General features: G+C 39.4%; 5 protein-coding genes and 1 pseudogene across 6 annotated transcripts; 5 read left to right on the forward strand and 1 right to left on the reverse strand.

Moving 5' to 3' along the window:
- The first annotated feature begins 233 nt into the window (after positions 1–233).
- LOC309354817 (olfactory receptor 6C4-like) lies at positions 234–1,171 on the forward strand (annotated as a pseudogene). The gene has a single exon. The product of its transcript is annotated as an olfactory receptor 6C4-like (transcript).
- A 3,156-nt stretch (positions 1,172–4,327) lies between these two features.
- LOC309354818 (olfactory receptor 6F1-like) lies at positions 4,328–5,260 on the forward strand (the record flags this gene model as incomplete). Its single annotated transcript, XM_081885083.1, has 1 exon — positions 4,328–5,260. The coding sequence occupies one exon, from the start codon at positions 4,328–4,330 to the stop codon at positions 5,258–5,260; it is 933 nt and encodes a 310-aa protein (XP_081741209.1).
- Positions 5,261–6,953: 1,693 nt separating this feature from the next.
- On the reverse strand, positions 6,954–7,928 carry LOC309354819 (olfactory receptor 11L1-like; the record flags this gene model as incomplete). Its single annotated transcript, XM_081885084.1, has 1 exon — positions 6,954–7,928. The coding sequence occupies one exon, from the start codon at positions 7,926–7,928 to the stop codon at positions 6,954–6,956; it is 975 nt and encodes a 324-aa protein (XP_081741210.1).
- A 5,436-nt stretch (positions 7,929–13,364) lies between these two features.
- LOC309354820 (olfactory receptor 5V1-like) lies at positions 13,365–14,303 on the forward strand (the record flags this gene model as incomplete). Its single annotated transcript, XM_081885085.1, has 1 exon — positions 13,365–14,303. One exon carries the CDS (start codon positions 13,365–13,367, stop codon positions 14,301–14,303), a length of 939 nt encoding a protein of 312 aa, XP_081741211.1.
- A 3,997-nt stretch (positions 14,304–18,300) lies between these two features.
- LOC309354821 (olfactory receptor 5V1-like) lies at positions 18,301–18,882 on the forward strand (the record flags this gene model as incomplete). The annotated part of the gene is made up of 1 exon (XM_081885086.1): positions 18,301–18,882. The coding sequence occupies one exon, from the start codon at positions 18,301–18,303 to the stop codon at positions 18,880–18,882; it is 582 nt and encodes a 193-aa protein (XP_081741212.1).
- Positions 18,883–21,393: 2,511 nt separating this feature from the next.
- Positions 21,394–22,329, forward strand: LOC309354822 (olfactory receptor 5V1-like; the record flags this gene model as incomplete). The annotated part of the gene is made up of 1 exon (XM_081885087.1): positions 21,394–22,329. One exon carries the CDS (start codon positions 21,394–21,396, stop codon positions 22,327–22,329), a length of 936 nt encoding a protein of 311 aa, XP_081741213.1.
- Between the last annotated feature and the right edge of the window lie 3,480 nt (positions 22,330–25,809).

The raw sequence follows: 25,809 nt of genomic DNA on the forward strand, positions 1-25,809 counted from the left end.
CCCTTGGCCTGAAATATATTTGCTACCCCTGCTCTAGGGTGTGACACAAGAATGGTAACCTGAATAGATGAAAAAGAACTTACTGTTACATTACAAATGTAATCCACAGCTGCCCTGTGAGTGTAAACACCATGACATGTATTAGTAATATCTGTCTGAAGCTAGGTTTTTGCTACTTGTTATTAAGAATATATTATATTAATTTTATTTTGAAGGTCATTAACAGATACAGGATGATCTCAGAAAACCAAACTTCTGTGAATGAATTCATCCTCCTTGGTTTCTCTAATCCTCAAAGACTTCAGACTTTTCTTCTGGCACTCTTCCTATTGGCTTACATCTTGGCCATATGTGGGAACATCACAATTATCACCATTGTTCAGTTACATCAGAAGCTCCAAACTCCCATGTATTTATTCCTAAGCCATTTGTCTTTGATAGAAATTGGACACATGACAAACACTATCCCCAAAATGTTGTTCGACTTCTTAAAAGACAGGAAAGTGATCAGCATGGTTGGTTGCTTCACACAGCTTTACTTCAACCTCTTCCTGGGCCTGACAGAGAACTTCCTGCTGGTGCTTATGGCTTATGACCGCTTCTTAGCCATCTGTAACCCTATGAACTATACCACAGTCATGAACAATAGAGTCTGTAAATCTCTGATTCTTGGGTGTTGGGTGGGAGCTTTCCTTGCTCCCTTGCCCCCAACCATTTTTCTCGCTACACTGGATTTCTGTGGGCCCAATATAATCAACCATTTCTTCTGTGATCTCGCCCCAGTGCTGACTCTTCCGTGTAGGGGGAAATCATTCATTGAATTTTCTTTTTCATGTCCATTTCTTCAATGGTTTTGGGTTGCTTTTGCTTGATTACGGTGTCTTATATCAACATCATTGTGACTATACTGAGGATGCCATCCAGTGGGGGGAGGCGTAAAGCCTTCTCCACTTGCACTGCCCATCTTAGTGTAGTATTAATATATTATGGCTCAGTCATCTATATGTATGTGAGGCCTTCAGCAAGGGATATCCATAATACAGACAAAGTAGTGTCTGTCTTTTATTGTGTGGTGACACCATTTCTGAACCCTTTCATCTACACCTTGAGGAATACTCAGGTCCATGAAGCATTTAAAAGCATAATAGTAAAGAAGAGAATATTCTATTAAGGTATGCTCATTTTTTAAAAACTTCTTTATTTAATGCCAGAAATACAAATTCTAATACAGATACTATGTGTTACTGAAATGCCATCATTTCTTATTGTAACAAACTAAATACTTGAATATCATATAGATATATATGATATAGATTGTTGAAAAATTATGTTGTTTGTTTGAATATATTTTATTATTTTATAAGAATGAATAAAACATAACCATTTTATTCCATCCCGGGAATCCTTCTTTTGTTTTAACAAAGTGTGCTAATTCCACCAAAAGAACATGAGACATTTCTAAATTCCAGAAATAATGAATCACAATAAAAGAATAGTTCATTTATGTAAGCTAAAATAAATCAACATTATATTGATATTATAGCTACATCAACCAGGCAAAGTACACAACTTAGTGAAATCCAAAATGCAGTGGGGAAAATTGCATTCTATGTAAAAAGAGTGTTGCTGTTGTTGTTTAGTCATTTAGTTGTATCCAACTCTTTGTGACCCCATGGACCAGAGCATGTCAGGCACTCCTGTCTTCCACTGCCTCCTGCAGTTTGTTCAAACTCATGTTTGTAGCTTTGAGAACACTCTCAAACCATCTCATCCTCTGTCGTCTCCTTCTCCTTGTGCCCTCAATCTTTCCCAACAACAGGGTCTTTTCAAGGGAGTCTTCTCTTCTCATGAAGTGGCAAAAGTATTGGCACCTCAGCTTCAGGATCTGTCCTTCCAGTGAGCACTCAGGGCTGATTTCCTTCAGAAAGAGTGTATAAGGTTCAGAAAAATGAGTACAATTTAAATACATACTTTTTGTACATTCTTTCAAAAATACCCAAGCAAAATGGGTTGGGATAGAACTATGATTGGGCACTAAAATTGGACAGAATTAGGGTTCTCAGTATTTCCTTCATAACAAGAATAACAAGCCAAGAGAGACAAAGAAAAATCCATTATGTGAATCACAATGGGTGGATGTTTCATAAATTGGCTCCCATGAGCCAATTGTGGCTCTGCATGGAAATATAGAGATTTTTTTTTTTAAAAAAAATACTACTGGGAGAAAGCACAACATGCATTCCAGTAGGAAAACACCATCTACAAAGTAAGGACATCATAAAACAATCACCTTATTCATTTTTTCAGAGTGCTTTAAGTAGATTGCCAAACAATGCTGATGGACATTAGACTATTTATACTCCTTCCACCTTTCTTCAAGTGGGAAATAGTTGTTTTCATTTTATACTTAACAATATTTAGCAATTTATTGAGTTCAGCTTCTATTTTTCTTTGTATGCAGTATTTTCTGGTCTTGAAAGGAATTAAATGCACCGTCAAATATCTGCCATAGTTACAAGGTTTGTGTGTGCTCAGATCATTCATCTGGTATCTGAGAAACATGTAAAGATGATCCTCCTGTAGTTTTGGTTTTAGGGGGATCCAGTAGATAAGATTGATTTCAACATCTTTTAAGTATTATTTTAGTTCAAAGTGAGAAGAAAATAAGGGTTAGATTGGGCAAGAAAATTAGTTAAGAGTTGAAAATATGTAGCAAGAGGCCACTTTCTATAATTTCTCATAATATCAAGGACCTTAAAAGGATATGAGCAATGATATGTATGGTCTGTGAATGGTCCGGACCAGTAGAGGGTACTTGCAGATCTTTCTGTTTGAGTGGAGAACTATAGGAAAGTTACACTTTTGGGGTCATCAGCACCATGACTAAGCAATGCTTGATGTCTCTAGTTGATTGCTCCAAAATGTATTTTAAGCTTTTTGAGCTGTTTCTGCTGCTTTTTCCATTATGTTGCCATACATTACCCCCGATGCTATTTTTACACCTGAAGACCAGGACATGTCAGGAATTTTCCTGATGTATGGCAAGCCTACATGAAAGTCTTTTGATGTTCTGCTCAAATAGGCAAAGGCAAAGATAGGCAAGGACCATTCTAGAGTGGTAGAGTATATGCTTTGGATGCAGAGATCCTTGGGTTCAATGTGGCTCATCCTGTTCTCACAGTGGAAGAAGACCTGAGCACAACAACACTCTCCCCTCCTATGGTTTTCAGCAACTGGTATTGAGAAGCGTACTGCCTCTGACATAAAAGCTTCATGTTCCCAAACCCTTTATGTTGAAAATAGGTTCCAGAGTTGAATGTTGGTCATTACTCAAAGAATCTCCAAGGTTATGGCCATAATCAAAAGGCATAGAATAATGCACCATTAATTCTTCTATGTCTCAGCAGAGTGTGGCTTCTGGCTTAGGTGATAGAGAGAGGGCAATGTTAACAGACAGCAAATTGTCAGTTACTTAATTCCATATTTCATTACCTTCCTTATATTATTTTCACTATTTCAGATTTCAGGCTCAGGCACCAAAATGTGTTAGTCTGGACAGTGGTGATTTCAAGGGTTCTGCTTGTAGATGTATAGATGAAGTACAAGCAGTAGGGTGGATTACTTCATAGAGGGCTAACTGGAACAAAACAATCATACTACCTAGTGTTGTAATGTAAAACTTGGGTCACCCATACTCGCACCTGCCAAGGAGCTGCTTTTTGTTTATATGATTCCACAAGCCTCTAAGCTATTACAGTCACCATCATGCTGTGAGGTCACTGATTCAGCAATTTAACCCCACATAACCTGCCCTGCTCCATATATGTAGCTGCATATTCCTCAAGTAGCTTTGAACCATTTGTGATTGTACCATCCAGCTATGGGGGAACTCTATGTTGAAATGCAAGTTTATAAAGTGTGATTGTTGGATATGAACCATATTATTTTAGTGTATCTCACTTACTTGTTTTTGCAGGTTGATGTGCAGCAATTAGCAGATCAAACTCTTCACAGCTTGGATACAATACCCTATAGCATCCAATAACAATCAAACTGCTGAATCAAACTGCTGTTAAAAGTTTGGGTCTGGATCTTTTTGGGAGGGGGGCGGTTATCAGGAGGGTATCAATTTTAAGTAATGTTTTTCTTCCATCACAGAGTGAGACAGACCTAGCAAAAAAGGGTGGAAACCCTGGGTGAACTCTCTCGGAAGTGTTAACACTGCCAAGAGGAATAATTGTGAGTGCTTAAGTGATCAAACTTATCTCTTATACACACCTAATTTTTTCTTTCTTTTTTTCTTTTTAATGTCTTAACAGATAGAGGTATGATTTTAGAAAACCAAACTTCTGTGAATGAATTCATCCTGCTTGGTTTCTCTAATCCTCAAAGGCTCCAGAAATTTCTCCTGTCACTCTTCCTTTTGGCATATGTCTTAACCATAAGTGGGAATGTCACAATTATGACCATAGTCCAGCTTCATCAGCAACTCCAAACTCCCATGTATTTATTCCTAAGCCATTTGTCTTTGATAGAAATTGGACACATGACAAACACTATCCCCAAAATGTTGTTCGACTTCTTAAAAGACAGGAAAGTGATCAGCATGGTTGGTTGCTTCACACAGCTTTACTTCAACCTCTTCCTGGGCCTGACAGAGAACTTCCTGCTGGTGCTTATGGCTTATGACCGCTTCTTAGCCATCTGTAACCCTATGAACTATACCACAGTCATGAACAATAGAGTCTGTAAATCTCTGATTCTTGGGTGTTGGGTGGGAGCTTTCCTTGCTCCCTTGCCCCCAACCATTGTTCTTGCCAGGCTGAATTTCTGTGGGCCCAATATAATCAACCATTTCTTCTGTGATCTTGCCCCAGTGCTGACTCTTCCTTGTGGGAAAAAGTCATTCGTTGAATTTTTCTTCTTTGTGTTCACTTCTTCAATGGTCCTGGGTTGCTTTTTCTTAATAATAGTATCTTATGTCAACATCATTGTGGCTATATTGAAGATGCCATCCAGTGGAGGAAGGCACAAAGCCTTCTCCACTTGCACTGCCCATCTTAGTGTAGTATTCATATATTATGGCTCAGTCATCTATATGTATGTGAGGCCTTCAGTGAAGGACATTCGTGATTCGGACAAAGTAGTTTCTGTCTTTTATTGTGTGGTGACACCATTTCTGAACCCTTTCATCTACAGCCTGAGGAACACCAAGGTCCATGAAGCATTCAAAAGCTTAATAGTAAGGAGGAGAATTTGATATTAGACTCCAAACTCAAGGTACAATGGAAAAAATACAGTTTACTCTTTCTATACCTACCTCCCTAAATGGTATCCTTTGTTCAGCCATAAACCCAAGAATTCAGTTTTATTTTGGGCCAAAACCCAAAGCTTGCCATCCATTCACTTTCTACATATCCTCTACCAAATAGTGTTACCCTACATGTTGCTTACTGATGTTCCTAACTGTAGAAAAGAAAGTAACTTGTGGAATGTTGAAAAACATGTTGCCTTCCAGATGCTGCAGGACTAGCACATCTGTTATCCTTGACCATTAGTTATGCTGGTTGGGACTAATGGAGGCTAGTGTTCAACAATATTTGGACAACCACAGGTTCCCTGCCTCTGAACCAAGTCACAACTAAATGTTGTTGTTGTTGTTGTTGTTGTTGTTGTTTTTAAATAGACCTTAATATAGACTGCAATTCTCTACACATTTACTAGGGAGTAAGCCCCACAGAACAGCATTAAACATATTTGTAGACTGTTTTGTTGTGGTTTTTTTTTTTTAAAAAAACGCCTTATTTATAGATAAGTGTTCTAAGAAAACCTGTAAATGTTTGAGTGATGCATCTGTATATGAGTTGAAGACTGAATAAATATTTTGTCACCCACACCTTCATGAAGGAGTAGATTTCCCTTTGATTATTAAATTACAGTAATTAACATTGGTTATCTTACACATTATTAGAAATTTGCTCTTCATATATAGGCATATGCGCTTAATGTTAAGAGTTACTGCTAAATTCCAAGTTCCGGAAAATCAACCCACCCCACCCCTCAAAAAAATTTCAAAGCAAAATTGAGGTTTTGTCTTCAAAGCAAAACTTTCAAAAGATTTCAAGGGAACCCCAATTTGTTAAAATTACTTATAAATTGTGTGTCATTCTACAAACCTATACATTGTGGCAAAAATTCATAAAAACACACACACACACAGAGACACACAATTCAGAGCAAAGATGGTGGTACCTTTCCCTTTGAAATATCAAACATATTTCACAGGAAGGTATAACAGCCAGAGCTATTTCTCAAGGGTGTTTAGTTTAGGCCTACTCTGAATCCTTAAGCTTTAAAGTATTTACCAAAACATGTGGTTTTGCTGCTTGAGAGTCTTGCTGTACTGATTGATTTTATTATCTGGTGCTGTATTTGTATTCCATACAGTTTTAGATTGTAGTGTAACATTTTTATTGAAAGCATGGGTCTGTCCTGAGAGGCAATGGAGTGCACCCCCCAGTTTGAAGTCAAACTGCTCTGTGTTAGCAGCAGCAAAGTGACCTCCCTGGGCCACAAGCCTGGGTAGTATGGAGGGCTGCCCAGATGACAAGGCAGCCCCCCTTCCACATCTCACTGATATGGTCCAAAGGAAAGCAGAGCAATATTTTTGGCACCAGTAGTTGCCAGAAAGAGCCATACAAGGCACCATCCAACCGTCTTAGGGACTCCTTTCTGGATTTGTGTAGGGACAGTTTCAACTGCTGTTAATAAATCAATAATAAAATCAGCACCAGGGGGAATTTGTAAATACCCATAAACACATGAACATGATGTTAGAAATTTACTTTATAAGGCTATGCAATTCCTGGCTTTTCTCACAGATAACCTTGCAGAAATTCTAAATGTAAATGCAAAGTAAAATATAAAAACAAAACAAGTACATGAGATCATCCTTAACAACAACTAAAGCCAATGGACTTCCTTTCTCTACTTGGCAAGCTATGTAAACATTTCCTATTGACTAGTTTCTGCAAGGCATCCTTGAAATCTTTGTTCCTCAGACTGTAGATGACAGGGTTGAGAAGTGGTGTTAGCACAGTGTAGAAGATGGAGACCACCTTATTCAGCTCTGATGAAAGACTAGCACTGGGTCGAACATACATGGAGATCATGGTGCCATAATATATCACCACCACAGCTAAGTGTGAGCCACAGGTGGAGAAAGTCTTTTTTCTTCCAGAAACAGAGGGGATTTTCAGGATAGTCTTGATGATAAATGCATAGGACACCAAGGTAAGCAAGAAACACGTGAAAAGGACCAATATAGACAGCACAAAAATGCTCATTTCGGTGGTGGAAGTGTCAGAACAGGAGAGCTTCAGCAGAGGTGGGATGTCACAGAAGAAATGATTGATTTGGTTAGATCTGCAGAAATGCAGCCTAGAGATCAGCAATGAAGGTAGCAACCCTGTGAAGAGACCAATCACCCAAGACCCAATTGCCAAGCGGCTGCAGAACTGTGTGTTCATGGCTTCTGCATAATGCAATGGGTCACAGATTGCAAGGTACCGATCATACGCCATCACAGATAATAGGAAGCACTCCGTTGCACCAAAGAAGACAAAAAAGTACAGCTGTGCCATGCATCCAATGAAGGATATGCTCTTGTTCTCCATGAGAAGGCTACTGAGCATCTTGGGCACAATGGTGGTGGTGTACCAGATCTCTAGGAAGGAGAGGTTTTGGAGGAAAGAGTACATAGGGGAATGAAGATATGACTCTAGCTTGACGACTGAAATAATAACCACATTGCCTGTGATGGTTAGGAGGTAGATAAATAAGAACATGGTGAAGAGTAGGGTCTGCCACCCTGGAAGACTCTGGAACCCCAGAAGCCGAAATTCAGACACAGAGCTGCCATTCTTCATTTGCTTTGCTGATCTTGAGCTCCCCTGCAGGTATGCCTCAGTCACAAAATGCACCATGAATAAGAATTTAGGTTACTCAATCACCTTCCTAGAAAGACCACAGAATAACATGAGTGATAGCAGTAATAGCAGCAGGAGTGGTAAATAAAGATATTATGTTGCACCCTAGGTCAGTACAAGTACACTAAGTACACAGATTTGAACAAGTAGACCAGATCTCTCATCAATGATTCTGTTCCCAACAGTAGTCAATCAGATTCCTCTAAAAAGTTTGGAGACATGGCATGTCCCTAACACCTGCTGCTCAGGATGCTCCATTTAGCCAGGGGTGGGGGACTTGTGACCCTCCATATATCATTGCAATACAAGTCTCATGACCCCTGTCCATTGGCCATACTATTCATGACTGTTGAGAGTTGGAGTCCAATCCAGGTGGACAGCCTCCTCACCTCCTCATTTAGTTATCATGGATAATATCAATCTAAAAAATTATTTTCCATAAATTCAACTAATTCTTTTCTGAAGCTACCTAAGGTAATGGCCATTAACACAGCTTGTAGTAGTTAATATCATGTTATTTGTTTCAAGTGAAATAGTCCTTTCTTTTGTCTCCACTTAATATGAAAAAGGGAACATAACATTGCTTAATGCCATTTAAGAAAGACTCAGGAAGGGGAGAGTTATCCCATACAAAAACAATTATTATCGTTCTCCGAAGTTATGGTTATGAAGCTAGCAAACAGTGATTGACCATAGTGATGTTAACATTCAAGGAGTGCATAATCAATCTACATGTACACAATAGTTCAGTTGTTCAAATCAACAAATGTCCATTCATTTTACACCAAGAGATGTACATGTGTAGAGACAGTTTGCACCTTTCTTCAGCGTAATGTGTCAACAGGTGTCATATCACCTTCTTATGGGAAGTCATCTGTATAAAATCTGTGACAACTGTGTGACATGAGCAACAGGTACAATCAAAACTCATATTTTGCATGAATTTGTAAAATTACATTTCCCACTATATATTTGCTATTTTCACAGATATAACGTCTTCCTACCATAATGTCTGAATAATGATAATGAAAATGAAAATATTTAATCATGGGTTTTCCCAAGGCAGTGTACCTAATGGTATCCTTTTTATGCATTGCACACTAAGCCAAAGCATGCATTAACTCACAGCAGAATGGCAGCAGCAGGACTCTTAAAGAAGCATTGAAATTGAGACCCCCCCCAGTAACCCATATAATTGTCCATTTGTTCTAAGAGGCAATGCGGTACATCTCATCAGTCCCACCCAACATGGCCAATGTTCAGGGATGATGGGAACTGTAGTCAGGCAATATATGGAGGGCACTATATTGACTATCCTTGTGTTAAGCCATGGTTTGACTTAGCTTTAAGTCTGAACTGAACTATTGTGTAATTCAGGCAATCACAAGACAAAGAGTTATTGAGCCCGAGCAAGATTACTGCTTCGAGTGCCCTCAGATAATTTCCTGTGACCCAAATAAGCCCCATTACATTACATTACTGGAGAAAAACGGTAGAAGCCTCCCTCTCTCCTCCCTCCCCAATCCAAAATAAGCTCACCTGTATGAAAAGGTGTGTGAAGAGTTCAATAATTCAGCTCAGGCATGTCTAAAGTTTGTCAGTAGACTTTGAGACTCTTCATCTCAAGGTTATGGGTTCAAGCCCATTTCTGCCTTGCAGGAGATTGGACTAGCTGACCCCTGTGGTGCCTTCCAACTCTATGATGCTATGAATCCATTATATGAATCTATGACTATTATAGGATCCTTACTGAAATAATCAGAATGACATATGTCTCACATGTCAACTCAGTAGGGTAGAACACTGAATCTTTTCAGGCTTGGTTGTACAGAAGAAAGGGGGACAGGGAAAAGTTGTTTATGTACTGCTTTATCCATTGCTTATAGGCAAACATATACAATACAAATATCCAATACAAATAGTCAAGAAATTACATAAGTAACCAAATAACTATATTAATATTTCAATCCAAAACCACTAACAAAATCAGGTACCTAATGACTAAAACATCCATTATTAAAAACAAAAATGGGTCTTCTGAAGGCAGATGCACATCTAATGAAGCATAAAATTGAATTTAAATTTAATTAGAGGCTTCAATTTGTGTTTGGAGTGCTTAGAGGGACCTTGAGTAATGCCATATTGTTGCCAAGTTGCCTTCATAACCACTATTATACTAAAAGTATACCTATCTGAAGTAGAAGCATAGGTCCAAATATTCATTGTCAAGTTCAGATAACTCACCAATTGAACTACCCCAGTTGTCTTGCAAAATAAGTAGGGGAAACAGGCTGATGATCAAAATGGTTTCATCTCATTTCAAAGAGTGAGCAGAATTTGCACCTCATTCGGAATTGCAGCTCTTAGTTAAGTCGCCAAAGCTACAGAGAAAAATGGTGGAGTTGTTTGGCCTTACTGCTCTCCAGCATCATGTGTTTCTGGAAACAGTGGCACAGTGACTTTAAAGCTCTGGAGAACACCTTGGGGATCTTTTCTACACAGCACCAGAAGAATTCTCCAGGTGCCCACAGTGAAAATAAGACCCCATCTGTTATGCATTAATGAAGAAGTCATGCCCAAAGCATCTAACAAGGGAAAAGCTCAAAGCAAAATATTAACCCAATTGCTATTTCTGTATTATGAACAGAGATTAGCCAAGAACAGAGATGGGAATTTCAGGCCCAAGGATCACTTGTCTAGGCCTGGCTGGTTCTCAGTATTCTGTCCAGGCTAAACCCTCTACCAAGCCACACCTCTCACCAACCTTAATTTTAATCCTTTTTAGCATTTGTATCCTGCTGGGATGTGTTCTTAAAATTATGAACAGTCGGTTTGTTTTTGTTTTACTTCAGATATTTTTAAAAAATAAATAAATAATCTATGGTAGCTATTCAGAAGCATGTTAGATGTAGAGTGATTTCTTTATTCCTGGAGTATAAGAGAAATCGGGTTCTCCCTTAAAGAGGGCATGTATTGCGGTGAGACCTGGAGAACCGACACCCTGTGTTGTGGGTGGGTACGATTGGTCAGCAACAACACCCGATTGCTGGGTCCCTCGAAGCTATGTGCAATCTGGCCAATGGGACGCAAAGGGACCTATTTATGCCCATGCACGTGACCCAGAGTTTCCTCTTTCGGCATGTGCATTTGGAACACCTGCCCACCTCTCCCTATATTTTGGGCTTGCATGCTTGACCTTGCTATGCTCTCGTGTGTTGTCTGTCATTGGGACAGGGTCACAGCAGGAATTTTTCCCACTTGGCTGATTGGCTGTTGCCATTTGGGTTTCACCTGCCTTGTAGCAAATCGTTACAACTTGTAAGGTTGCAGATAGGCTCTGGTTCAGGTGATGGGGATGGGAGAACGCTCTCGCCATCTCTATGTGAAGGGTATTCCGTTAAAGGAATCCAGGGACTCAATAGTTTGGTCAACCCTTGAGAGGGGGTTTTGCCCATGCCTGAGTCCAGGGGGACATTTGGGTGGTGGAGTTAACCTGTTCCTGGCTTTCTGCGTATCCAGGTGTTCACCCTTGGCTGATCTATGCTGGAACTATGGGTCAGCGCTACCTGCATGGCAGGGAGCTAGTTGAACCAGAGCCTATGCAACCAGTCACTTTCTGTAATCAATAAAGTTGTGGCCAAAATTCTGCCAAAAATCAAAACCAAAATTTGAGTCAAGTGTGAATTTATTTAGGGGGAGGGTTCTGGGTCTGAACATGCAAATAAATAATTTGTGGTAGCTGTTCAGAAACATGTTAGATGCAGAGTGATTTCTTTATTCTTTATATATTCTTTATAAGAGACATGTCATGAAATCATTCAACACACAAACACAAAGCATTATCAAGTTATAAAGAGACATGTGAAATAGCATAACCTGAATAGACAGAAGAGGGCAGCAAACAATAAATAAACAAGTTGTTTCATGTGACTCATTATATTTGGTCTGGTGGGGTTAGTTTCCTGGCTTTGTCTCTTTCATACTCTCCTATGATTTCCCCTCCAACACACACAAATGCCTCTGCAGTGGGGGTGGGGGGCAGCTGACTTGCCTACAAATATATAAAAGCACCATGCAGCATTTATTTGACTGAAATTAAATCAAACACTTCTCACTCTTGGGATTCCTGCAATGAACTGCACACAGAAAAAGTATTTGGTAAGAACTCTTTCTCTATATCCAACACAGGCTGCCATTACTAAGACTGTAGGTCTTCTTGTGATTAATCCCTTCTTGGCTTTTCTTCCCTGGCCTGTTTTCATTTCCTGGAGGGGTGTCTTACAGGCCTGAACCAATGAGGAAGGGGCTTCCAAAGTAATCCTAATTTACCTTGCTATGAGTTGGGGGGGAGGGAGCAAACTATAAGGAAAATGTGCCACTCAGTGGAAAATGTGCTCCACTCAGCTGGTTGATGTGAAGACCAGAACTGACAAAAGTTTTCATTCAAGTGTTATCTCTGCTGCAGGATTAAGAGTGTATTTGATTAATAAACTGATACCTCTTAAATTAACAGTGCTAACTCATTCATTGCTGTCCCTGAAAGCATTGTCCACAATCAAGGTAGCAATCTCAACTAGAGTTGGGAGATGCTCAACTCAATGGGACTTAACCTCCATATAGACATGTATAAGTTTATGGTATAAATCAACTCCTTTGCACTTCCAGACACAGCTGAGACCACCTGGCCATATAATATTGTAAAAGATATGTGTGAGGAATGAGAACACAGTTTATTACACACACCTCAAATATGAATGGTGAGACATTTTAGGGAAGAGTTCTTACGGAAGTTTGGATTTCTTTTGAATATGGTCATTGGGCATTTATTGTAATATTGCAATATTTGAGTTAAGCATAAGTAGATGTAAGGCTGGACCACCCCAGCAGACAGCCAAATCCACTGCTCCCATATAAGCTTTCAAGAAAGACAGACAGTACTCTAATATGTTGTTAGCTTTTTAGACTCCACAGCTTCCAGATTCTGTCTGACAGTAACTGCTATCTCCTCACTTTTTCACACAAAGATCTAGCTTGATTATATCAATTGGCAAGCAATTTAGTTCCTATGGCAACATATGATCTCTAATTAATAAAAGAGATCATTCACAGGCCAAGTCGTAAGGCAACCTCTTGTCTAAAATTGGGATCAAGAGATGGAAAGGATCCTGGAGACCATCTAGTCCAATTCTGCCCCACAAACTTACATTAGCATATATGCAGATAGAGAAAAATGAAACAAAAAGTTGAAGCTATTTTGCAATGCCAAAGTATTAATGCTTTGCTAATTCAATTTCCTGTCTTATCACTAATAATGTATTTTGGTTTTTCCACTAATAATGTATCAGAAGATAAAAATCTATTTATGAAGCTCATCTAATGGGTCATGTCTGTAATGAATCCGCTCCATCTGAATTCATCTTCCTGGCATTTTCAACGCTTAATGAATGGCGTTTTCTCTTCACTGGATTTCTGCTAATCACTTATACCTTCACACTGATGGGGAATGTTCTGATCATCATTCTTGTCTGCTTACAACCAAATCTTCAAACTCCCATGTACTTCTTTCTGAGCAATCTATCCCTCCTGGACATCTGCCAGACTACAACCACTATTCCACAGATAATAGTGCATCTGATCTCAGGGACAAATGCCATCTCACATGAAAGATGCAAGATGCAACTCTTTTTCTTCATCTTATTCATTGGTACTGAGCCACTCCTGTTGGCTGCCATGGCTTATGATCGTTATATTGCCATCTGCAATCCTCTCCGCTATAATGTGGTCATGAATTACAAACTCTGTGCCCAACTAGTGTCAGCTTCTTGGTTCACAAGTTCACTCAATGCCACCATCCACACCCTTTTCACATTGCGCCTGCCTTTTTGTGGTATCAATAAGATCAACTACTTCTTCTGTGACATCCCTCCCCTCCTAGCTATTTCCTGTGGTGATATCTCTGGAAATATTATTGCCATGCTGGCTGCTAGCCCTATAATGGGCATCGGACCAGGCATTTGTGTCCTCCTTTCCTATATTCACATCATCTTGAGGGTTCTGAAAATGCATTCTTCCTCTGGGATGAGGAAAGCCTTTTCAACTTGTGCTTCTCATCTCACAGTTGTCCTGCTCTTTTATGGCAGCTCTATGTTTCAATATGTCAGGCCCTTCTCCAGCTACTCACTCAGCAAGGATAGCAAGATTGCCCTTTTTAACAACATACTCTCCCCTTTGTTGAACCCACTGATCTACACCCTCAGAAATAATGATGTGAAGGGGGCACTGCAAAGGAGAATGATGAAGAAAATTATTTCCTAAAAGAGGTGAAATTCACAGATAGCATAAAATCCTTAGCTTTACTTTTGAATTGTGCAGGATAGTGGAAGTTGGGGTTTGGAGCAGTGTAACTAGGGCCTAGAATGTCATTTTGTTCTCTTGGAATCAAAAGGTCTCAGGGGTGTGTTCCAAACTGCTGTAAAAATAAATAAATCTGTCATCGTTTCTGAGGGGGGCACAATCCCAAAGGTTACGTATTTCTATTTCATGTTCAATGCACTTGAGAATGTTTTTAGAATGTCAATAGGAGCAGGGTTCTGAGATTACCTCATTGTTGCTGAGATGCCCAAGGTCTTCTTTCCTGTAAATGCTTCTGCCTCATTTTTCAACCTCCCTTCCTGCCTATGATTCCTGATGAGAAAAAGACCCTTGGGAGACCTCATGATGTGTACTCTTGAGCTTGGATGGAAATGCAGGCACTCAGGAAGGATGAAGGCGAGGCTTTTTTCAGGTGGAACTCACTGGAACTCAGTTCCTGCAGCTCTCAGGTGGACCCCTTTGCCATTGTAAGAGAACAAGTGATGGTGTTCATTGTGAGCTTCTGCAACTCCCCCCCCCCTTATAAGAATAGCACTGGATGAAGGGTTCAGACCACTGGTAAGATCTGTAGAACAAAATAAAAGGAGACTTGAAATTCACAAGCACTGTTCAGCCACTCCTTTTTGATAATTTTCAGTCACAATTTTATCTATAATTGATGGAGGGTTTTTTAAAGGGGAAGTTTATTTATTGCTTATACCACACTAATTTGTGAAGGTAACAAATTAAAATTTATGTTTTTTCAGACTTATGATACTGTTAATATAAGCTTTATCACTGTAGTGTATTTGGACTGATATTTAGGGACTTTTATTATCAGGGACTTCACATTATTTTCTAAAAGAAAGTACTTATAAAAGTGTCTGCTTTAGACAACTGCCCTCTCTTTTGTCTTCCTCTTTCAACAAGCTGTTTAAGTTGAGATCTGTATTGCATTTTTAAAATCACTTTTTACAATTGTAACTGATAAAACCAATAAAAATATATACTGCCTCTCACCGTGAAACTCACAAATCAAAGGGGCTCTCCAGTGCCTGACAGTGTTCTGCTGCATTTTATTTCATTCAACCTTTTCATATGCCTTGGGTTTTAAAACTATGAGCTTTCCCCTGGGGAAACTCGATCTTAGCTTCCTTCTTCTCTTGTCTCCTCTTCTGCCTCTGCTACAGCCTCTTCCTGTTCACTAAATCTTGTTACCTTTTCATCTTTGGATACCTCCTTTTCCCAGTCTTCTCCCTCTTCCCCCTCTGAACACACATCATTACCCCACTGCCACTCCCTAGGCTCTGAGCCTTCTTTCTTTGGTGGTTCTCCAGCTGGTTCCTCCCACCATTCCTCTACGTCCGACCTGCAGTCCAGGACCTCAGCAAGGTAAGTAGAGCAGTTAATGTACATAACCACCCACCACTGTCCAACAGTCATTGTGGAGGCTATGCACATAATTCTTTGTGGAAGAGGAAATTCTTCACACTCCCTAGTCAGTACACACAATCTCCAACAGAACATGAGAAATAGGCATACATTGACTGGAGTTTGTACATTCTCTGGCCATTGTGAACAATCCTCTAACAGATCTTACAAAACTTACTTTCCCCATAACATATAAACTCTTCAAAGTTTCTAAGTGTCCTCACAGTATTTTTTAACAACTTTGTTTTCCATGAAAAATGACCAAATAATATGACTCATTAAATTTATACCAGTGGGACTAATTTCCAAGGGACTTTTCATACTCCCTTTGGTTTTCCACCTCCAGGCAACCACACACATGCCACCACACGGGGGAGGCCCAACTAGCATGTTCACAAATATATACAAAAGCACTACAAAGCCTTTAATACATTGAAAAAATATAGGATAACTTGCACACTTTGGCTTTCTGCAATGAACTGCAACACAGAGAAGGTATTCAGAAAGAATACCCCCTCCCCATTTGGGTGGCCAAGGTTTAAATTACGTTTAAAGGATTCTAATTGATAAGACTTGCAGGTAGCTCAGTCTTCTGTAAATTCCACTCAATGCAAATCTGATATTTAATGCTAAGCTGATACTGAATGTATTTCAAACTGTCTTTTTTAAGGACACTTTGAATGTAAGAAGAGCCATGTCAAATCAGACTACAGCATTATTGCAGTTCAGTATACGTTTATCACAGTGACAAGCCAGATACCTAAGGGCAACCCTCAAGCAGAATATTTTAAATGTTTGATCTTTCATTGTGTTTTTGATATTTTGGTGAGACCTGCTCAGAATGGCTGGGGCAACCCAGTCAGATGGGTGGCATATTGTTGTTGTTGTTGTTGTTGTTGATATTTAAAAGCGGGTTCTCTATAGTCCATTTGTGAAAAGGGTAAAACCTTCCCACCACCCCTATGGTCCTGATCTGGATTGGGGCCCTGCAAACTGCTTTTCCTGAAAAAGAAATAAAGTAGTTGGTGGTTTGCTTCCAGAAGCAAGATTCAAGGTGTTGTGTTGCAACTTTCCTTACTACGTGTCCAGATGAAAAAGAGTGTAGTGAGGAGATAATATCTGTTCTGTTGGGTGCCACAGTGACCTGAACTGACATGTTGGCATTTGCATTTTTGTGCTGCTGTGGAACTTAGATTGTAGTTCATTAATAGCCTTAGTCATCTTCAGCTAAGAGAACTCAGCCATTCTTTAACATATTTCTCCATTGATACTGCAATTGTAAATGCACTTTGTTGTGAATTTTCACCATTGGACATAATTTAACTTATTTCCAAATAGATGTGCATACTATACAAAAGTAAACAACTTATTATATAAAAAATTGTATTTAGTAGAGTAAGATGTGCATAACAGGCATGTATTCCTGGAAATAACATTAACAAATACATTTTATTAGGGGAAATGCTGCTGAATTTTCAAAAGGGGTTTTCTTTTAATAAAATGCCAGTTAGATGTGGAAGTGTGGGGAAGTATGGTGGGAGGTTGAACTGAAATTGAAAGATTTGCCCATCCTTGGGTGAACACGCAGGCCACTCATGTAGAGATTGAGATTCTGTTGGACTCAGACCACATATTTTTTCTTCTCAAAAAGATCTAGCCAGATTCTATAATATTTATCTGCAGTGGTTTTAGTATGTATACATCTCTTAAGAGTCTGTTCCATGCAGCAATTGACAAGTTATCTAGTTCCCATGGCAACGTAACAGTTTTAATTTACTTAAAAGGAGATCTTCTTAGGCCAGTTCAGAGATGATAAAGTAAATTCTTGGATCAAAAGAAGGCAAGGAATTTGTAGGCTACCCAGTAAAAAACTCCTCTGCCCTGTCAAAGCTTACATTAGTATATTCTGAAAAAAGTAAGAGTTAGTCAAAGCTCCTTAGTAATCCTAAGAATTTGTGATCAAATGTTGGGAAAGAAATTGTAGGAAATCAACCTAAGCTCCTCACAGGTTCCAACATTAATATATAGATAACTAAAAATGAAACAAGTTGAAGCTACATAGAAAGAGTAAAAGTCTAACACTTCTTCCATTGTTCATTAAATTTTCTGCACCACCACACCAAATAACATATTTTTGCTTCTGTCCACAGAAAAAAAATCAATCAATTAATGTAATAAAATGGATGTCAGTAATGAAACCACTCCTTTCGAATTCATCCTTCTTGCATTTTCAAACAGTAATGAATGGAATTTCCTCCTCTCTGGATTTCTGCTCATCACTTATTTCTTCACATTCATGGAGAATATTCTCATCATCACATTTGTCTCCATAGAACCAAGCCTTCAAACTCCCATGTACTTCTTTCTGAGCAACCTATCCTTCCTAGATGTCTGCCAGACTACCACCACTATTCCACAGATAATAGTGCATCTGATCTCAGGGACAAATGCCATATTGTATGAAAGATGCATTATGCAACTATTTTTCCTTGTTTTATTCATTGGTGCTGAGGCACTCCTGTTGGCTGCCATGGCTTATGATCGTTATGTTGCCATCTGCAACCCTCTGCACTACAATGTGGTTATGAATTACAAATTTTGTGCCCAGCTGGTGTCAGCTTCTTGGCTCACAAGTTCACTCAATGCCACCATCCACACCCTTCTCACATTGCGCCTGTCCCTTTGTGGTATCAATAAGATCAACTACTTCTTCTGTGATATCTCTCCTCTCCTAGCTATCTCCTGCGGAGATATCTCTGGTAATATTATTGCCATGCTGGCTGCTAGCCCTGTAATGGGCATAGGACCAGGCATGTGTGTCCTCCTTTCCTATATTCACATCATCTTGAGGGTTCTGAAAATGCATTCTTCCTCAGGGATGAGGAAAGCCTTTTCAACTTGTGCTTCTCATCTCACAGTTGTCCTGCTTTTCTATGTCAGTTCTATTTTTCAATATATCAGACCCTTCTCCAGCTACTCACTCAGCAAGGATAGCAAGATTGCCCTTTTTAACAACATACTCTCCCCTTTGTTGAACCCACTGATCTACACCCTCAGAAACAAAGATGTGAAGGGGGCACTGCAAAAAAGAATGATGAAGAAAATACCATGAAATTCTTAGCTTTACTTTTTAATTTTGCCAGGGAGTAGAAGTTGGGGTTTGGAGCAGTGTAACTAGGGCCCAGAATCTCATTTTATTGTAATGGTACAAAAAGGTATCAGGGTTGTACACCAAACAGTGCTGTAAAAAATAATAATAAAATAAATAAAAACCCTGCCATCAAGTTTTTTGGCTGGACACCACCAAAGGTTACATATTTCTGTTTCATATTCGGTACACGTGAAGATTTGTTTAGAACGTCAGTTGGTGCAGGTTTCTGGGGTTCCTTGATTGTTGCTAAGATGCCCAATATTTTCTTTCCAGTCAGCGCTCCTTTAGTATTTCGAAGCCTCCCTTTCTCCCTTTGATTCCTGATTGGAAAAAGACTCTTGCGAGTTTACCTCATGATGTGTACTCCTGAGCTTGGATGGAAATGCAGGCACTTAGGAAGGATGAAGGATTGAGACTACTGCAGCTAATCAGAGTTGTTATAGAAGTGGAGCAGTTGAAACGGCACTTTGTTAAAGTTGGAAACACCCAGGAGTTGCCTAGCATTGAATTCTGTCATGGTGCAAGCTAAGTATGCAGGGTGTAACTGGGTGACCTAGTAGAGATATTCCAACAATGTATAGGGTGTGTCATGGCTGTTCATTTGCACAAGCCCTATTGTATAGGTGAGAGGATGAGGCCCTTTTTATTATGCTGACCATTCCCAGTGCCTTTTTACTCAGGATTTCAATAAGGTTGTGCAGAACATTTAACATAAGTAAACCTTATTTCATCAAGAGAACAGTGGGGCAGAGGGATGACTGGTCCTGTCATCCAGTGACCCATGTAGCTCTGTAAGAATCTTAACCTGGGAATCTCACAGGGCAAAATGGCCCCAAACTCTTCAAAGTTTCTAAGTGTCCTCACAGTACCTTTATCAACTTTCTTTTCAGTGAAAAATATCCAAATAATGTGAATCATTAAACTTATACCAGTGGGAATAGTTTCTTGTTTTGTTTTTTCTATACTTCCCTTGGTTCTCCATCACCAGACACTTATACACATGCCACCACACTGGGGAGGCCCAACTAGAATGCTTGTAAATATATAAAAGCACACACTGAAAGATAATAGGACAGTTTGCAAACTTTGACTTACTGCCATGAACTGCAACACAGAGAAAATATTCAGTAAGAATGCCCCCTCCCCATTTGGGTATCCATGATTTAGACACAGTTTAAAGGCTTATAATTGGTAAGTCTTGCAAATAACTCAGTCTTATATAAATGCCTCTCAATGCAAATTTGATGTTTAATGCCAAGGTGATACTAAACGTATTTCAGACCGTCTTTTCTAAGGATAAATTGAGTGTAAGAAGAGCCATGCCAAATCAGAGTACAGCACCATTGTAGTCTAGTATCCAGTTCTCACAGTGACCAGCCAGATACCTAAGGGCACCCCCCAAGCAGAAGCTGAGTGCAACAGCATTCTCCCAACTTGTGATTCCCATCAACTGGCATTCAATGGCACACATTGACTCTGACAGCAGAGGAAGAAAGATAGTCATTATAGTCATGGATAGCTTTAAACTTCATGAATTGTTCAGTTGTACAGAACTGGCATGGATATATCCCCCCACTCAGATTTACTGTTCATAAAAAATGAGAGCTGGTGCATTTTGACTCTTTATTTTTCTGTGCTGTCACCATAGTCATTGCGTGGTGCACTCGTAGTGGTGTCTTAATCTCCTATTTGTTTGCAGGAAGGCATTTAGTTCTGGATCACCTGCTTTGTAGGATGCCCTGGCAATCAGTAACAAGCAATGTTCAGAGATTGTTTCAAATATTCATGTTTGCTTCATCATTCCCTGAAGTGTGACTATCTATCATCTATCTATGTATCTATCTATCATCTATCTATCTATCTGGCCATTTTGAATTACATAACAACCGTCCCTCCCTTTACTGTGTTTTATAGTACATTGTACACTGCTGTGATATTCTCTGTTAAGTGGTCTATAAATCTGATAGAATCTCCAAGCTTGCTGAGCATTTAAAAAGGAAAGGAAAAACAAGTCTGACATGATCAGAACTAAGCTTGCACCATCAAACCTGTTCAGTAGTGTTGCCTGTCCTAGAGAACATCCTCCCATCAGATGTCAAGAAAATAAACAACTATGTGACTTTTAGAAAACGCATACGGAATTTTTCAATATCTGATTTTTTATTGTGCTTTTAATATTTTGTTGGCAGCTGCCCAGAGTGTCTGCAGCAACCCAGTCACATGGGTGACAAGTTAATCATCATTATCTTTATCTAAGAGATTGATATCTTATAGAGGATTTAATGTTGTGTCCAAATTGGAAATACTCAGAGAGGAGCCTTAAGTTATGTATGGCTGATGTAAATCCATTGTAACAAGGATAAGTTTTAAATGTTTCTCTCTTTGTTCATTTAATTACCCCAGCTCCCCAAAAACCTAATAAATAATTTTTTCTCTTTCTATAGATAAAAATCATTTTACGACGCTAATAAAATGGATGTCAGTAATGAAACAGCCCCATCTGAATTCATCCTTCTTACCTTTTCAAACCGTTATGAATGGTGTTTCCTCCTTTCTGGATTTCTCCTCATCACTTATCTCTTCACACTGATGGGGAATATTCTCATCATCACTCTTGTTTCCATAGAACCAAGCCTTCAAACTCCCATGTATTTCTTCCTCTGTAACCTATCCCTCCTGGACATCTGCCAGACTACAACCACTATTCCACAGATAATAGTGCACCTGATTTCAGGAAGAAATGCCATCTCATATGAAAGATGCAAGGTGCAACTCTCTTTCTTCATCTTATTCATTGGTACTGAGACCCTTCTGTTGGCTGCCATGGCTTATGATCGTTATGTTGCCATCTGCAATCCTCTCCGCTATAATGTGGTCATGAATTACAGACTCTGTGCCCAACTAGTGTCAGCTTCATGGTTCACAAGTTCACTCAACACCACCATTCACACCCTTATCACATTCCGCCTGCCCCTTTGTGGTATGAATAAGATCAACTACTTCTACTGTGACATCCCTCCTCTTGTAGCTATCTCCTGTGGGGACATCTCTAGCAGTACTATTGCCCTGCTGGCTACTAGTCCCGTAGTGGGCTTTGGACCAGGTATGTGTGTCCTCCTTTCCTATAGTCACATCATCTTGAGAGTTCTGAAAATGCATTCTTCAGATGGGATGAGGAAAGCCTTTTCAACTTGTGCTTCTCATCTCACTGTTGTGCTGCTCTTCTATGGTGGCTCTATCTTTCAATATATCAGACCCTTCTCCAGCTACTCACTGAACAAGGATAGAATGATTGCCCTCTTTAATAACACTCTCTCCCCTTTGTTGAACCCACTGATTTACACCCTCAGGAACAAAGATGTGAAGGGGGCATTACAGAAGAGAATGATGAAGAAAATGTTGTCCTGAAATAGACTGATGTCAATAAATCCTTGGATTTATCGTGTGGTAGTGCTGGGAAATTGAATGTGGGGGCTTGGAACACAAGGGCTTGAGATTTCTGTTTTTGTTTAAAGCCTAAGTGTTGTTCCAAATATTCCAGTTAATAGTATGCCAAAATCTTTCCTCCCCACCCTTCCCCCCAAAAGAGAAAGATAGTTACATTTTTCTGTTCCATATACAGGGCACCTGAAAATTTGTTCATAATTTCAGCTTGAGGCTTTACCTCATGGTGGGTACTCCTGGCACTTTGCAAGGATGAAGGGTGCAGACCAGTGGTAAAATGCTCCGTAGACTGTACATAGGACTCAAAATTCAAATACCCTCTTCAACTGTTTCAAAAGTAAAGTAAGCATATCAGAAATCATGCATATCTGGATATTTGTATTTCACTGAATTTTTGTCTGCCCTTTAAAAAAATGTCAAATGCTTTTTTCTTTCTAATTGATGGGAAATCCTTCCTTCCTTCCTTCCTTCCTTCCTTCCTTCCTTCCTTCCTTCCTTCCTTCCTTCCTTCCTTCCTTCCTTCCTTCCTTCCTTCCTTCCCTCCCTCCCTCCCTCCTTCCTTCCTTCCTTCCTTCCTTTTGCACAGCAGAAATATAATAATGGAAAATCTCCAACACTTTTCTCTGACTTATGATATTATGGTACTGTTATTATTGGCTTAAATATTGTAGTATACCAGGGCTTATTATTACATACTTGATCCCCCCCCCCCCGTTCACATTACTTTCTAAAAGTGTCTGCTTTAGATAGACATAATCTTTCTTGGTTTTTTTTTTTTGCACCAACCGAACAACATCTTTCTGGAAGCCTTTTAAGTCAAGATGTATATTGGGATTTTTTTTAAAAAAAAATGATTTGTTTTGTTTTGTTTTATCGCTTGTTGTTTCCTGCTCTGAATTCCTTTGAGAGGAATCGCAATATAGAAAGATAAATAATTTTAATCATCATCATTATCCAGATATATGTAGTGATAATGTTTTAGAAAGAACAAATTAGATGAATTCTGTGTGTAACCTTTCAAACCTCGAATTCTTATTCCTTGCCTACATTTCTATTCCTACTTGACTAACCTAAGTCCCACTGATTTCAATAGGCTTCCCCCAAGCATGACCAAATTTGGATCCAGCTCTATAATTTTACATTGATGTGCAAGTGGTATACTTGGAAACAGTTGTATTTCATCAAAAATGACACATACTGGAAGTATGGAGATAGAATTGCTGATGACTTATATATCATGTATTTTCTCCAAAGATTTAATCCTTTCAGGAAAAATAAAAGGTTAATACAGATACTGTGGCAACATCTTCCAATTAAACATTTGAAAACATGCTGTTGTTTGTTACTCATTTGATAAGACAGGGGGAGCAAAAAGCAATTTATTCATAAATAGTTGGAATTTGTGACATTCTGGCACAGTTGTAAGATCAATTCAGCTACACAATTTTTTCCCCTAGACTTCATTTTGATGCATCATATTATGGAATAGAACATTGTTGGCATCCATCTGTCTTGAGAGACTATGGAGTCTGCCTTAGGGGGTGAAGTCAAACTGCTGCGTTAGTGGCACCGAAGTTATTTCCTTAGGATGCAAGCCAGGGCAGTGTGTATGGAGGTCCTGGGCTGACCAGATGACATGACTCCAGGCCATCGACCTCACTGATGTGGTCCAAAGTAAAGCAGAGCGAAACATTTGGCACCAGCCTGGCTGCAGGAATTGCCAGAAGGAGGCATGCAAGGCCCCATCCAATTGCCTTAGGGACTCCAGTCTGGCTTTGTATAGGGTTTACTCCTTAACCTTTTATTCTCCTGAAGAAATCCGACAAGTTAGTGTCTTAGGATAAGAGTTTTCCTTCTCCTATAAGGACTACCATCCCAGGTTGATGAGCCCCATCTGCTTCATCCACAAATATGCTTTTGTTTTCCTCTGTTTAATCTGAGGTGAATACATTTGTAAGCTCTGTAAGACTCTTAACCTGAAGATGGGTGGGAATCTCACAGGGGAAAATGGCCCCAAACTCTTCAAAGTTTCTAAGTGTCCTCACAGTACCTTTACAGTGGTACCTCGGGTTAAGTACTTAATTCATTCCGGAGGTCCGTACTTAACCTGAAACTATTCTTAACCTGAAGCACCACTTTAGCTAATGGGGCCTCCTGCTGCTACCGCACCACCGTAGCACAATTTCTGTTCTCATCCTGAAGCAAAGTTCTTAACCTGAAGCACTATTTCTGGGTTAGTGAAGTCTGTAACCTGAAGCGTATGTAACCTGAAGCATATGTAACCCGAGGTACCACTGTATCAACTTTGTTTCCAGTGAAAAATGTCCAAATAATGTGAATCATGAAACTTATACCAGTGGGACTAGTTTCCTGTTTTGTTCTGTTTCTTCTACACTCCCTTTGGTTCTCCACCTCCAGACACTTATATACATGCCGCCACGCTAGGGAGGCCCAACTAGCATACTTGTGGATATATAAAAGCAAACACTGAAAGATAATAGTACAGTTTGCAATCTTTGACTTACTGCCATGAACTGCAACACAGAGAAAATATTCAGTAAGAACGCCCCCTCACCATCTGGGAATCCAAGATTTAAACACAGTTTAGAGGATTATAATTGGTAAGCCTTGCAGGTAACTTAGTCTTATGTAAATGCCTCTCAATGCAAATATGATGTTTAATGCCAAGGTGATACTAAATGTATTTCAGACCGTCTTTTCTAAAAATGAATTGATCCTAAGAAGAGCCATGCCAAATCAGAGTACAGCACCATTGTAGTCTAGTATCCAGCTCTCACAGTGACCAGCCAGATACCTAAGGGCACCCCCCAAGCAGAAGCTGAGTGCAACAGCATTCTCCCAACTTGTGATTCCCATCAACTGGCATTCAACGGCACACATTGACTCTGACAGCAGAGGAAGAAAGATAGTCATTGTGGTCATGGATAGCTTTAACCATCATGAATTGTTCAGTTGTACAGAACTGGCATGGATATATCCCCCCCACTCAGATTTACTGTTCATAAAAAATGAAAGCTGGTGCATTTTGCCTCTCCTGGTGGCATCTTAATCTCCTATTTGTTTGCAGCAAGGCCTTTAGTTTTGGAGCAACTGCTTTGTAGGATTCCATGACAATCAGTATCAAGCAATGGTCAGAGATAGTTTAAAATATTCATGTTTGCTTCATTATTCCCTGAAGTGTGACTATCATCTATATCATCTATCTATCTATATCTATCTATATCTATCTATATCTATATCTATATCTATATCTATATCTATATCTATATCTATATCTATCTATCTATCTATCTATCTATCTATCTATCTATCATCTATCATCTATCATCTATCTATCTATCATCTATCTATCATCTATCTATCATCTATCTATCATCTATCTATATCTATCTATCTATCATCTATCTATATCTATCATCTATC

Source organism: Podarcis melisellensis (assembly GCF_964234715.1).
Source record: "Podarcis melisellensis genome assembly, chromosome: 13".
Lineage (NCBI taxonomy): Eukaryota > Metazoa > Chordata > Lepidosauria > Squamata > Lacertidae > Podarcis > Podarcis melisellensis.